Below are 15824 nucleotides of genomic sequence, written 5' to 3' on the forward strand. Positions count from 1 at the left end.
AAGCCCATGGAGCTTCTAGGTAATCAGTTTGGAAAAAAAGTAAGAGCGCTGCCTTAGAATCTAAACAGGCTTTGGAAAATGCAAGGTACAACTAACTTAAGACCTGTATAGAGATACATATTCATTCTTACTGTGACAGTAACAGTTGATCTATAGTTTTTAAAGCTTAGATACCACTACCCACAACCTGATAGGACCTCTTGCATCAGATAACTTAATACTTATGTTATCTGACATGACTAGAACTAGTTATTACATAAAAATTCATGTTTCAAAGAGCTTGCAAGGTCTCCTGTCACATTTCCACTCACTGAAATTTTAAATTCAGAATAGATTCATTAAATTAATTGAACCAATAACTGGTAGCCCCCAAAATAAGAGCTCAAGAAGTGCTCCAAACAAACATTACCAGGTTAAAGAACTGCATAAATACTCAGAGTTTGAACAGAATTCGAAGTCATCCTCGGTATTCCAGCCCCCTGCAACTACATCAGACAATGGCCAAATTAAAATATTTCTGTTATTCCAAAATTGAGGATAAAGTTTCAGGAACTCTGAGAAACTTCATGGTCTACATATGAAATGCTTTTGTTACTTCTCACTTGTGTCTTGCTGTTACATATTCAGAACTGCACATCAGCTGACATTGTCTCTTCAGCAACCTACCAGAGGTCCAAATACCTTCAGTGTCCGATAGTTATTTAGGAACTTCAATGCTTTTAGCAAACAGTTCAACTGTCATATACTAATAAGTTTAAAATTAAAAATAAGAATTGGTGGCTTTTCAAACTTGTTCATTTTCTTCACGGAAAATTGCATGCCATTGTTTAAATGAGGGATGGAACACAGTAGTTTTCTCTAATACTTACAATGAACACCTAAAAACAGCATTTAAATTAATAATATTTTATACTATGGACCCATCTTTGCTTTGTGCTGGAATCATCACAGGAACAGCTCCCATTCTACTTAAATTAGGTGCAGCTACCTTTGAAGGTGCAAAAGTTGGGTTTTGACCAGGAGTACGTTCAAAGTCTTCACTTGGGACTTGGCTATATGGAGTTTTGGTATATCCTTCCATATTTGAGGGAGACATTGAACCCAGAGAAGAACGATTGCTGCCTATATAGCTGCGGGCTGTTGAACTGCGACTTTTTGGAGGTGGAACATCTTCTCTGAAATAAACAAAAGAACAGTTGCAGAACAAGAGTTCAGTCACTGTTACTATGTGGGAGCTTCCAAAACAAATTTTCAGTTTGTTTCTTTCTGTTCTAACACAGTAGCCAAAAGAGGCTCACATATTACTTCAAGTTAAAAAAAAATTCAAGTATTCATTGCCTTTAAAATCTTTACTGAAATTAGACATGATTATCTACACCGTATTAAAAACAAAAAGTTCTCTGACAAGCTGTTAGTATGTTAATAAGCTTTCCAGATTAAGACAAAAATCTCAACTGTTAAGTATCTTACTTGCAGAAATACACATTTAAAAGTTAATCTTCAAATAATACTGCTCAGAAATTATCGTTACCTAATATCATGATGTACTTCTTTCTCATATTTCTTCTCTCTATGTTTCTTACAGCAACAGAAGACAAGAAAAGCCAGTACAGAAAGACCCAGTAGAGTTCCTATAATAGCTCCAGCAATTATACCAGCTGTATTTATAGCTAGAATAGATAAATAACAATACTGTGTGTTAAGTGCCAAATTTATATGACCAACTTCTTTTCTCTCAACTCAACATTAAAAACAGTATGTTTCCACATGATCCAGGTTAACAGTGTATCACTGAATCAGAGAGAGTATGCTTCAATCACATGCATTTAAAACAATAATAAGAGTTACATACAATTCTGCATAAAAAGCAACAGTTTGGGAAGTAAAGACTCGAAGTGGCAACCATCAGTTACACAACAGGTTGGGTTTTTTTAACCTTTTAGGAGTGTAGAGAAACAAGATTATTCAGTTTTAATACACAAAACACTATGTGACCGTTACACAGCAAACACTTACGAGGGGTGACATTCAGCTCAACAGAACATTCATCCGTGCCAACTCTGTTTGAGGCAACACAACTGTATGTACCAGAATAGTCTTGAGAGGCATTTTTCAACAGAAGTTCCCCTGTATTTTTATCTACAAACAACAGAAGGTAAAGGTTTACCATTTTCCAAAGTTTAATTCCGTATTCAATACTACAGAATTATTAATCCAACACATAGATGAAATCTTAACTAAAAAATGCCGTATTAAAAATACCCAAACAAAAACAAAAGTCTATTGTGCTGCAAAATTTGTATTTGCAAATATTTGTAAAAGCCTTTTGCCTTGTTAGAAATTTATTCCTCAGCATTTGACTTTAATATTAAGCCAACAGACTAATTGCTCTGTCAACGGAAAGGAACAGATGCTTGAAGTGGCAAATTCTCTCATCCTAACATAGAATTCTAAAATACAAAAGATTAACCGCATCCCAGAAGTACCTCCTTCTCTTTTCTCTGTCTAAATCGATTCTACACAACCAGCTCAGGTGCCTGCAGAACCCATGTTCAACATGGATCTAACCTAAACACTGCACTCCAATGGGTCATCAATTAAGTCTAGCTATGCTGACAAGTAGGAGACATGAACCAGTGAAAACAAAGAGTATTCCCCCAGGGCTTCCAAAGCCATCGAGAGCTACCTTTGTGAGATTCTACTACATCAACTTCAAATGGTTTGCATGCTTGAATTGCTAACAGATTTGCCATCAGCACTGCAAGAGACTACATCACAGGAACAAAGCATCACACAAATACTTAGCTCCTCCTGCTGAGAGTCTTGAGAACAAGTTCAGCGTCCCCAAGCCTATATTCACAAAGCAAACATTGTTTTATCGAGTTACACGCCACTTTTGCATACTCCCTCAGTCATTCTTGTCCAGCACTGAACCTGTCAATTGATTTTTTTGTTACCACGAGACAAATTTGGGATGTGGAGAAAGAAGGGGAATAACAACAGAAGCTTAAGATCTTGAATGGTACAGAGAAGGACATTAGTGATCAACTGTTCACTGTCAAAACAATAAATAAGAGATATCAAACAGCACTAGCATGAGGCAAGATCAAAATGAAGAACAGTACAAGGTTCTTCATATGTAGCTGATTTTGAGAGATCTGTGTTCTAAGATATCAACAGATTCTAATAGACAACAAAAATTTAAAGGAGACTGGAGAAGTTCACAGAAGTCAGTTTTTGTTTGTTTTAAATCAATTAAACTGAAACCACATCTGAATTTCCTGAGGCATAAGTTAAGGAAGGATAGGAGACCTCTATGAGGAAGAACCACACAAACTCTTAACTCCCTCTCCCCTAGACATTCACTTTGGCTACTTTTAGACACATGATACCACTTTGTCCTATACGCCTTGCACAACCTGAGTTAAAATGTGTCTACTTGTAAGCAGATTCTTAAACTGCTTCATCTGCAAGGAAAACGCACCATCTTGAGCTTTAAGGTTTCCATAACTAGAAAGAAGATCAAAAAGAATTGGTTTTGAGCAGTACTTTTCCAAAAAAATATTCTGGAATAACTTTCACAAAGCCAAAACTCACAAATTAACCTTCTATAATTAAGGTCTCACAATAAAAATCCAGTACCACCACTATAATAATTTGGGATCCATCAGTCAAAATTCATAACATATAACTCTTTCCTGGATGTCAGCTCTTGCAAGAAGAGGTAAGCATTCTCTTCTGCTTTACTCTGGACAGCTTTTCTTCTAAAGACTTGTACCCCTTCATTAAGGAAGAAGTTCTGTCACTTGATCAGAAAGTGAAGACCTCAGTTCAATCTCTAATAAAATTCAAGCTTTTTATCTCCACTTCCCTGAAAGCAGCTCTAACCACTAGACTCTGTTCTGACTTTTCCCCACTGTCCACCTGAGCACAAAACCAGCCGACATCACCAAGCAAGAGAACTCACAACACTCAGGCACAGATGTGCATGATTCTGCAGCCCTAATGGTAAGAATCTCAATTTAAAGCTTGAAACATTTTCCACTACAAATTTAAAAAACAAACAAACCAACCAACCAAAACCAAAAAAAAACCCACACAACTTGTTTCAAGGTCAGTTTTATTATCTAGTGAGAGGGTAGAAATGACACTTATCTTGACTGCTCGATACTAAAATTAAGCATGAGATGCTCACAGGCCAAGATAAGCCAAAAATACAAATGCTATCTTTCTTAAGTATTTCAGAATAATAAAGAAAGTTTGACAGTACTCAGCATGGAAGTGGCAGGAAGCTCCTGTGTGCCAGATACTCTTCTCCAGTCATAAGACAAAAGTGGGGATCCTTCTTGTGATGCACATTTCAACATAACGTCTTTTCCAATCTCCTGTGATCCTTCAATGGAACACTTAGTTCTTGCTGGCTTTACTAATAAACAAAGTATTATTGAATTAATAATAGTCACAATAAAAATGCTTACCAATTGTGTTCTAGTAGGTCAGTCCATTTTGCTAAAGACAAAGCTTGTGCAACAAACCATTTCTATGCATGGGAAGATTTTCTATGAAATACAAGCCACATGTAGAATTTCTTTTAAATGCTCATTATTCTGAATATTATTCCCTTCATCCCCCAGAACAGAATGATGTCCACCTCCTGCAAAGTCTCAATAATGGACGCATCATCATAGATTCAGTAAGACTTTGCCCGACAGAAGTTTTCATTTTATATATCAAATATAGGATGGAATAAACACATAAAAAGTGTCACTGAAAATTCAAGAAAAACATGATCTTACCAAGTACAGTCAACTGTATTTTTTGGCTTTGAACTCCAGGAGCCTTCTTCACTTTGCACTGGTATGTGCCAGTGTCTGCTGACTTTAAATTCAGGATATCCAATGAACCATCACCAGATCTGGGATCAGGATTAGTAAACTGCATCCGCCCAGTCATAGAAGCATAATAATGATTATAAATCCTGTCTACTGCATACATAATTATCTATCAAGAAAAAAGAAATATGATTCAGAAATCCACTTGGCATTTAAACATTCAACATAATTTGGTATCTTCAGATTCTTGACAGTTTCTTTCTACTGCTTTAAATAATCCCAGAGGCATGTCATAGCTAAATATCTCAATCTTCAAAACATCACACACAGTACTCTAATGAACACTCTAATCAAACACCTATCCAAGTAATAGCACATCAGCATTGACTTCTAAGGGAAAGAAAACTGTCTAAAATTGCTCTAACCTTCATTCGTTCTGTCAAGCCTCTCTACTAAAAGGAGTCATCTTTTTGATAAGGCTTCTGAAGAAAAGAAGGAGTTAATAATGAAAAGAGTTAATGTATTTAAAATCAAATTCCCATAAATCAGTTTTCAATCAGGAAAATAATGCAGGTACAAATGCATAGTTTATTTCCCGTAACTGAAGCATTTTTAATTTTAGAGTTCTCCTTTAGAAGACAAGTTTATAGTGAGAAATTTCTTCACATTTCGCACTTAAATCTGCTATACCAAAACTTCTACTATATTTCATATGACTGGTGCTTCAAAGTAATTTAAGATCACAAGCAATCCCAACCTGAAAAGGTGGAAGTCAGTAACAAAGTTCATACATTGACCTACTCAAACAACTGAATTAACACTGTCCAAAAAAGTCTCTACTTACTATTTGTTCCTTCTTTTGATTATCTGCTGGTATCAATACCCACTCAATATCTAGCGGGCCTTCATCTTCTTCTGAGAGTACAAAAGTACATGGCAGCGTAACTTTCTCTCCTTGTGCTTTTTCAAACATTGATTGGTCAACTGAAGTTATGCTTAGGCTTCTTGTTAGACCTATAAAAATATATTTTTGTTTTAAAAACACTTAGCATGTAGTTTTCACTGTAAGTGTTCTGTTATATATTGGTATATATTCAAATCCATCATATACTTTTCCCGTATTGAAATCATGTCATTAATCGGACTTGTCACTGCTTAAGAGATCCTGTGCAGTATGCTGCTGAACACACTGCAAAGACGTGTACTGTTCATTTGGAATCATATCCAACAGGCAGTTACATCTTTCAAACCATACAATTTTTTTGTACAATTCAAGTCCCATACGAAGCTAAATAAATCAAAATTTTCAGCAGCAGGTTTTTCAAGTTATTAGAAAATCACCCTACCACTACTCCCTCATTGGTAAAATGAGAGCATGGAACAGTGATGAAGTCTGCCAGCACAGACAAAATTATTGTGAAGTCTTGGGTTAGATCAAGTTAAGTTACTCTGCCTTGAAGTCTAAGGGCTGTTCTATCTACAGGGAGTGAACAAATGAATCCTTTGCAAAAATCTCAATGAGTTTTTAGATTTGTTCACCCTTTCTGCTTGTCTTACTCCTCAAAAAAATACTGTGTAATCCTTATCTGCATGCCTCTAAGCAAAACATATTTCTAAACAACAAATTTTCCTCAATTCAACCCTGCAAAAGAATCCATATAGTGACCCAAACAGATTTACTCAAAGGGCCTGAAGCAAGATTCCCCCTTTTTTACAACAAACATAGGCTTCCCTCATCACGTGAATAGACCCGTACATCGCAATCAGGAAGAGGAAAGCTCCATTTGCTCTTTACAGAAACAGGCTTGGCATTTGTACATCCACTGTTTTGTCTACCTTGCTGGGTACCTAGCTCAGATTTTCACAGACACTTTATGTGTGTAGGTTGCTGCCCATCATAGCTAGACAGTCACACAGATGTTACCACAGCCACAACAGATGCAAGGCTGCAAGAGTGGCCAGTGTGAAGACGACAGATCGTTTTGGTGCATCTATATAATCGTGGCCTCAGATGAAATAAAATTAAAAATTAATATAAACAGTGCATTTAAGCTCTAACTTGCACTTCTACGCTAGCTCAAGTTATTATCTAACTTGCACTTCTCCACATCATAGAGAAGCTCTAGTGCATTTCTGCAGTAGATCAGACTGCAACAGCTATCCTTCTACCTTACTAAAATTTTGCTCTGCATCAAGTCTTTGGATTCTTTTCCAGATGTCAAAACAAAGGGATCTTTAGGAGGTATTTTTTAAAAAAAAAAAAAAAAAATCATTCAGAAAGCAAAAGCACCTGACATACTGAATTTCAGACAAAAGCCTGCAAGAAAAGACCTTCACAATTGTTAATAACAAACACACAGTTACAAATCAGGTAGCATTATTTTGCTTCCTGCCATTCACGGTATTACTTTGCATGGCAATACCTTCATTCCAGAAAAAAAACAAGAAACATCAATCTGAGGAACAAAAGAAATTTAGGTGCAATCTTTCTTACCAATCCATGTACATCTTTTCAAAGATAATTTAAAAGGTTTGTATCACCTCTTTTTTGACCACAGTAAACATACCTGAGCAACTAATTCTCTGTTATTATGTTGAATTACTACTATTTCCTAAATGATACTGATCTCTCTAAATACTGGTTGACTTGCCACAGATGCTATCCCCTTCTAAAGGATCCTTTCAGATTTCCACACGTAAAACTAGCCATTCTAAATCTCTTAAAAAGGTCATTTGACAAGTGAAATATATTACAGTATAATCCTTAAGTTTGGTCAGCTTTGCATAAACAAACACAGTATTACTACTAGCCACCATCTCTAGAAATGGGCAGATTCAGAGTACATTCATGTTTCCATAAAGCACAGGAAAAAAGAATGCAAATTCCTGATCTGTTTTTCAGTGACTTCCATACTCTTCTGTCCCCCTCTCACCCACTGCCTCATTAGGGAACTGTAATACAATATCCTCAAGTTCATCTCCAAATTGCATTTCTGCATTTTCATTTTACTGTATTAAAGGAGTGCGATGGGATGTCAAGTACAGTTTAGTGACTGATGATGAAATACATTATGATGTTACTTCCTTGAAAGCCTCTGTAACCTGGGAAATTAAAAGCTTTCATTCTGAAGTAAGAGTTAATCACTGAAGCTGAAGTTCCACAACAGATGACCACAAAACATGTATTTGCTTTCCCCTCCCCACGAGGGGACCTGCTGAGGATTTCAGAAAGTGTTCAGTAATTCAGGTAAGAGGAACACAATAACATCTGCCTCTTCACAGTGAGTAACAGAATTCATACTTTGGAGATGCTACAACACATCTGTACTACTAAAAAGTGTAAAACCTCTGATTTTTAGTTGATGCCTGCTAAAACACACAACATGGCCAAAACAAACCGGACAGATGAGTATTCGTATGTTGATTTTTTTGACTAATTTTCTAAACAAACAGGACTTGTATAATCAATGTTTTATTTCTCTCCCTCTTCTGCCATTAATTGTTCATCTCCAACAATTTCAATCAAATACAAAAGCAGAAATAACAGTCCAGTGCATCCAGAAGTCCCTGAAGTTATTCATTTTTTTCCTGACATAGCTAAGAAGCATTACATTCTTCAATTATCTCTTGCCTCTTCATTGCCAGACAATTGCATGTGAGTATAACTTCAAAGTGGACGTTACACAACCTGTTTCTCCTTCAGATAGCAGAACACTGAGAAAAGGAACAAGTACACTGGAAATGAGGAAGAAAAATTATGTTAAAAGCTGGAAATACTACATTTCGGAAACACACTCCTAGGAAACTAGGCTCCAATAGTCCTGCCTATCACATGGCAGCTTGCTTAAAGTGCTTTAAAAGCCACAAATAGCAAACAGTTCACTCTGAGCTTCTACTACAGCACTCATTTCTCTGATCCAAAGCATATGAAACAACATAGTGACCATAAGCCAAATAAAAGCAGAACCCAACAGCCTCAAGTGACTTGCTGGAAATTTATCCCACATAGAAGATTGTTACAAAAATTGAAACTCTTGAAGTGTGAATAGTATGTTCACATGCATTGATTGCATGTAAACATGTCAATGGAAGATGAGGCACATGAACCTCAGGATAGCTCTCAACAATCATTCCTGCACATGAAGCTTGCAGCACACATTAGCTGATATGAGAGGTACCCAAACATTGGTCTGAGCCTTCTAAGTCTCAGAGATTTTTCGTAAATCTCAATTCCTTTCTTACTGCATGTCTCCCAACACTTCATTTGTATTATACTAGTGCTGCACAGTCTCTTTCTTACCTTAAGAACACAAGCTATAAAGCTATTTTCCACTTTCTCTTTTTTTTTTTGTCAACGTTAGAATGACAGGCAGAAGCAGCAAGCATCTCAGTTAAGGTAGGTGTCAGAGCTAGCTGGGTTTGAACTAAGCATTAACAATACGAGGGAGTGGCAGGTAATACTAGTTGGAGATTCCTTTCTGCAGAGGAGACACACACATCTGCTGCCAGATATGCTGGTGAAGGAGGTTTGGCCAGATTCAGCATGTTAAAGAGATTGCCAAGGGTTCTCTAACCCTTGGACTATTAACTATTAAACGACTACCCCTTATTACTATTATTATCACTATTGACTCCCCCTCCCCAACTATTACTATTACCTACTCACACAGGCACCCATGCTGTTAACAAAGGAGACCTGGAGCAAATCAAGAGTGACTAGAGAACTCCAGGGGCAAAGAAGGACATGGGACCCCAGGTGGCATTTGTTCTCCTTGCTCATTCATGTGAAGGGGAAAAGGCTTGTGGACACAAATCCTGCAAGTTAACAACTCGCTGCAGGACTAGCACTGCAGGCAGTGTTTTAATTTTTATGGTCGCAAGTACCCCTAAGAAATGAGGGCTGCTAAGTCAGAGATGGGATCTGCTTGACAAAGCTGGTTAGGAACATCCTCACCAAATCTGGTGGCAAGCACTTTAAATGAGAGGTCTATCAGGGAATAGTAATAAAAATTTGCAGTTAAGGGAGGGAATAGAGATTCAGACATGTTAAGTACATGGGTCAGGTTGGTGGGAGGAAGAGAGACCTTGGAAAGGATAAAACATGTTGAAAGGGGACCCACCTCAAGTACCTGTACACACAACTATGACACTGGAGTAATTGAGACATGTGGAATAGCTCACATGACTGGAGCTTTGTCATGGATGCACACAGGCGTTTTAAGAAAGCCAGGAAGGAAAGAACAGCAGGTGAATTGCCCTCTACCTGAAGGAGCAGCTGGAACACAAAAAGCTGTTCTACAAGACGGATAACAGGCTGGTTAAGAGCTTGTGGGTCAGGATTAAAGGAGAGGTCCGTATGGGCCTTTCTTACCTCAGGGTAAGAAAGCAGATTAAGTCTATTTCAGCAATTACAGAAAGTCTCTAAAATCACAGAGACTGACTACTGTGGGACACTTTAACCTCCCTGACATCTACTGGAAGGGCAACACAGCAGGACACAAACAATCTAGGAGGCTTCTGGAAGATTTCAGGGAAAAACAGATGCTAAATAGGTCAACCCATTTGATACTTTCTTGGAATTGCTTTCAACAAAAAAAGGAAGAACTTGCTGGGGATGGGATCAACGGTAGCCTTGACTGTAGTGACCATGAAACAGTGGAGTTTAAAATCCTGAAAGGAGTGAGGAAAGCACATCCAGTACAGACCCTGCACTCCAGAAGGGCAGGCTGACCTATTCCGTAGTTAGAATTCTGTAGGACCCAGTTCTGAGAGGCAAAAGAGCTCAAGAAAGCTGGCCGGTATTTAAGGACAACTGCTTCTAACCACACGAAAAGTACATCCCAACACTTGGGTAAATAAGCAGATCAATCAGCAGCTCAGCCTAAAGAGGAGGAAGCGAGAACAGTTTACCAAGGGAGGAATACAGAAACATTACCCAGGCATGCAGCGTCCCTGCTAGGGAAGTCAAAACCCAACCAAAGCTGAAAGAAGCAAGGGACTTAAGGCCAACCTGAAAAGCTTCTACTAGTACTTGAGCAGTAAAGAATCAAAAAGGAAAATAGGACAGGTGATTTAGTGACAGCCGACACAGACAAGACCAAAGTATTCTGTGTGGACTCCGCTTGGAGCAGAAGGTTGGATGACTGAGGTCACGTCCAATACAAGCAATTCTGTAACTGCATTAAAGATCTATATGAAGCCGATGCGCATAGTGACAAGATGACATTTTCTCCAAGCTTTCCCAAGCCCCACCTCCTTCAGTTTCCACTCAAATCAGGAAGATTCAATTTATTTTCACTCCCCTAGTATGCTCCTCAAAACATGAGTGGATCAACTGTGGCATCTAACTGCTAGTACACGACTGGCAGACATTTTATCAAGCTGAGTGTGATGTGTATTTGTTTTGGTTAGCAGGGTTTCATGGATAAAATTCCAGAACTTTTTCAGACTTGTTTTTACACACCAGAAAGATGAGGGTTCCTCAAGTCAGTTACCTGCTTATTCAAAGATGCTGAGCATTAAAATTTTTAATTGCAGCAAACAAATCACTGCAAAGCTTAGGCTCAGAAGCATGCTACAGATTCTCAAAAAACAACTGAAAACTATCAACATAGAAGTGCAATTGGTCCAAATGCACATATATTGTTCTCCAAATATTGTGCAAGGAGAACACGTGCCATATTCAGTTGGTGCAAACAGAAGAATGAACCTTTGTGACTGGGTGAGAAGAGACAAATACCATTCCTCAATGCAGAATAATAAGTATTATCCCTTATAAAAGTTTTATCAGAAGCAGGTGAGAGGTCAATACACATTTTGGATTCTGAGCATTCAGACTTAAGTTTTTTAATGTGGAATAAAATACTCTTTCTCTGGGAAATTGACCCTAAAGAGCATTGCAAACTATATGTGCATGACTGAACAAGTTTTTCGCATGATTTCTGAAGGGGTGTAAACCAATGCACCATCTTTAGAGAAACTGTATTTCCTTCTGAATATCTGGACATACCTTCAAATACCACTCAAGTGGAACACAGCCTAGCAAACTGCATTATTGATATTTTTAAGAATAATCTAGGAAAAATGAAATGCTTGATAGAATTTGATGGAAACTGTTTTCTAGTATAAAAGAATCTTCAACACAGAAAGCAGACAAAAAATTAAAATGGAGCAAAGTTTTCTCCATTCCAACACAAATAGAGCTGCGATATATACTAACAAATAACGGAGAACAAATTTTCATTAGATGAATTATTTATGCATTTAGTATTTTCTTATTTAAATGAAAAAAAGTTAAAGATACACTGAAATTCTGGATTGCTGGCTTATACAGTGTAAATTTAACCTTGGCATGAACGTTGCTGGCATCAGATAGCGCTGCATCACAGAAGTGTTACGAAACCCAACAGAGGCAGTCCCTCCCCAAATGGGTAACAGGAGAGGAACACAACCAGCTGGAACAGCAGAAGGCATGGCAGCTGACAGGCACCGAGGGAGCAGGAGCAGGGGAGATGCACCACGAAGGCAGGACTACCGCCAGGTTCAAACTGATGTCTGAAACGGCAATCACTAAGGAGCACAGCTGCAAAGATGCACAGACTAGCTTCTACATGGGTAAGAGTTGAGATCAGAGATGTTGTACTTCAACTTTACTAGCAGGCTCTCCAAAAACCATCTTGTTTGCCAATACCTGCTTGTAAACAAGGAATGGTTGTAAAGACATAAATGCTTTTCTTCACAGAATGAGGCCTTAAGAAGTAAATAACAATGACAACCACAAATGCGTGTCAGTGCTTTGAGAGATACGAGCTATAAAATTCACTTAAGAGATGCTTCAGCTTAGACTCTTCTTTCAAATGCAGATTATAGATGTAGCTGTGATCAAATCTTTTCACTTGACAGGCTTCAGTCTCAGGAACCAACTCCCCACCATCTTAATTTTACTTCTGAATATGCCTCTCATCCACAGTTAATCTACTTTTTTCAGCTAGCTCTAATGATATTATAAAGCAAAGTTCCCCAACTCTCCCCTTTCCCATCTCCACTCAGACAGTTCTACAACACCTTATTTCAAAACCTCATTTCTGAAATGAGGCCCTATAGAACTGAGCGAGTCAACTTAAATTTACACCCTTGGCAAGTAGGGAGTGCACACCGAGGCAGGTACACACTGAGGAGTGCCTAGCTGAGGGAGACTTCCCAGTGTTTACTGGCACAATCTAAGACAAACATAAGTCTCCTTCATGGCTGAAATCCCCAGCAGCCACCATCTCACCATCTTCTCCTGCTTCCTCACTACACAAAACTTCAGTATCCTCAAGTGATGCCAAAACGAGCCTCTGCAAGGCAGCGTGCTCCTGATGATGTAAGTGGATTAAAAGTTGCCTTTGCAAAAGTAAAGGGAAAAGAATATTTGACGTTACTCATTTTAGTGATTTTTACAGCACCCAGGAGCTGAGTCACATCAGCACAGCCAAGACAGCCACAAGCGGCAGTTTGCCTATGCTGTTTTGCCACAGTTTATCATAACTGACTGCACCACAAACTGAATCCTAGCTTTTCCAGTGGGACCCTCAAAGGCTAGAAAGCCTAGCTTCAGATTTGGGTTCTCACAGTTTCCAGCATCTTACCTCCAACAGCAAGGCCCCACTACAGTCATAGCTTTCTGGAACTTGGGCCCAAAAAGCTATGAAGCTTTGGTGCATCTAACTTTCGACATGTCATAAACCGTACAACTTCTGGCAAGCGTCACCATACTACAAAAAATCCTGAAAACATTGTGTCCCTGGCCCTGACGAGGTCTGACACAGATTAAGGCAGGGTTAACCCTACTTCAGTTTCTGTAGAAGTTATACCAGGCTTCAGAAATTCAGGCTAAGTGACTTGGGGGGACAGGGAATGAAGGAAAAAGAGTCAATTCCAGTTTTTCAACCAGCTCTAGTCATACTTACCGAGTCTTCTTTAACTTAGTACACATTAAAGGAACAATGGCAAGAAAGAAGAAAAACAGAAGTTTAATAGAATGACAAAAAAAATTAGTTGTCTTCCCTTTAGAAAGCAAATTCAACAGATTTGGGGACCTTTGATATCAGAATGAAACTCTAAAATCCTCTTTTACAGCCAAAGCACACAGATATTCTCATGAAATGTTTCAGGACAGAATCCAAAAGACACGTCCTATAAATTTAGTTAGGCACCTAGGTACCGAAGAACGCTTAACTTTCACAGCAACAGGTAAGAATAAGCAAGAGATGAGGGAGAGGAACAAGCAAGCAACAGGCAATGAACTACCAAGAGCAAGATAATCACACAACAGTGAATCAAACAAGAAAAGAAAAAATGGCACAGCATTACTGCACCTGAATCTATAGTGGGTATGTATCCAAAGAGCAGGTTTGGTTTTAGTATCTAATTATTGTAGCACTCTGCAGAGAATTCAGATTTTCAGGATAATCAACTGCTGATAAAGGCAAATTGCAAAGCTTTTTCTAACAAAGAAAGTACTGTCCTGCTACTATCAAAAGTGTTAAACAGTTAATGTTTAATATGCTCCACAGACCACATTCTTCCCATGCTTGACACCCTAACTGTGGTTATGATACAATGCTACAATACAAATTTCATAGAAAAGCACAGTTCACAGTAACCATAGCCATAAAACCACCCTGTACCTTCTTAGCAAAAGCATCAAGCACTTCTAAATCTGTTTCCTAAGCTATTGACATTAACAGGCTACATATCCCTCTACTTAAACCTCAAAAAGGCCCAATCCAGAAAGTTTAGAGAGAAGATAAAAACTTGCCTGAGTCCACTAGGCAGAACACTGATTAATCCCTGAAGACAGAGATTTAACATTTAGACAAAAGATGTTCACACCTGCATTTCATATCTCCCAGGACAGCGCTCTCTAAGCTAATCAGTCTCACACATCTCAGTGAAGCCCTTCTACTATGCAGAAAAGATACAGTTTACGGAGCCAGAGAAAGTAAAGACAACCCAGGAATAAAAGCACTCACCTACAAGAGAAGAGATTTGGCTTCCAGTCCTTGCTCCAAACACTGTCTCCTCCTTCCTAGTCCATTTAGTCCCAGACTAAATATAAAAATAGTTCAGGAAACTAAATCCACAAAGCAATTTCTGGAGAAAAGCGCTTGAGTTTTATATTAACACTTAGTCTTAGTAGAGGCAAGATTTTAAATACCTCACTTTCACATTTCATCTCAGTTGCCTTACCGATAGCAGAATGAAGCTGAGTGACCAAACTCCCAGAGCTCTGGTCTGGTTAAGTTTTCAGGACACTTTTTCCACAGGTGGTGCAGCTAAAAGACTTATGTGCAGGGAGGAAGGTTCTGCCATGAGCTACAAAGGGAAGGCTGATGAAACAGCAGGAGCATTTAAAGCAAAATACGGAAAAAAACCTGCATGTCAGAATAAGCCCAGCAAAGTTCTACCACCAACTCTGCTGCTGGGTCTCAAAACGGCAAGTTTGTATTTCCAAACTTCATTTCATCTGAGCAACCCGCAGGGGGGGAAGCACCACTTTTCTGAGGCACATTTACTGGGCAAAGTCTCCCATTTGTACTTACCCTTGAAGTAATCAGTGTGACATTACTTCTTCAAAGCATTGATTTACTTTCTCCCTGCCTATTTCCGACTTCTCCTCTGCTTCCACAATTAAAGAGGAATCCACTACTAAGTCTTACATTCCTTTCTACTGTCTGATCCCCAGACTCACAGAAGAAACATGGTTTTCAGCAACCACTGAAATCTGACCAGTTCCAAAAATTAAAGTTTTGCCACTCTAAGCTCACAATTTCTGCAGAGCAGCTCAAATAGACCTATTCCCCTTCGGAACACTACAAACACCACCTTAAGGTGATCTGCTTTGAACAGAAGCCGAAGCTGAAGCAGTCCTGCATTGGTCTAACCTAAAAAAATCTGACAAAATACATCAATTCAACAATAACCGTTAAATTACTGAGCATCTACCAG

General features: G+C 38.5%; 1 protein-coding gene across 1 annotated transcript; it reads right to left on the reverse strand.

Moving 5' to 3' along the window:
• Positions 1-686: 686 nt before the first annotated feature.
• Positions 687-5841, reverse strand: CXADR (coxsackie virus and adenovirus receptor). The gene is made up of 6 exons (XM_009577711.1): positions 5677-5841; positions 4797-5001; positions 4271-4426; positions 2017-2139; positions 1532-1670; positions 687-1175 (listed from the first exon to the last, which is right to left on the reverse strand). Exons 1-6 carry the CDS (start codon positions 5803-5805, stop codon positions 908-910), a joined length of 1020 nt encoding a protein of 339 aa, XP_009576006.1. The 5' UTR covers positions 5806-5841; the 3' UTR covers positions 687-907.
• Between the last annotated feature and the right edge of the window lie 9983 nt (positions 5842-15824).

Source organism: Fulmarus glacialis, unplaced genomic scaffold (genome assembly GCF_000690835.1).
Source record: "Fulmarus glacialis isolate BGI_N327 unplaced genomic scaffold, ASM69083v1 scaffold12330, whole genome shotgun sequence".
Taxonomy (NCBI): domain Eukaryota; kingdom Metazoa; phylum Chordata; class Aves; order Procellariiformes; family Procellariidae; genus Fulmarus; species Fulmarus glacialis.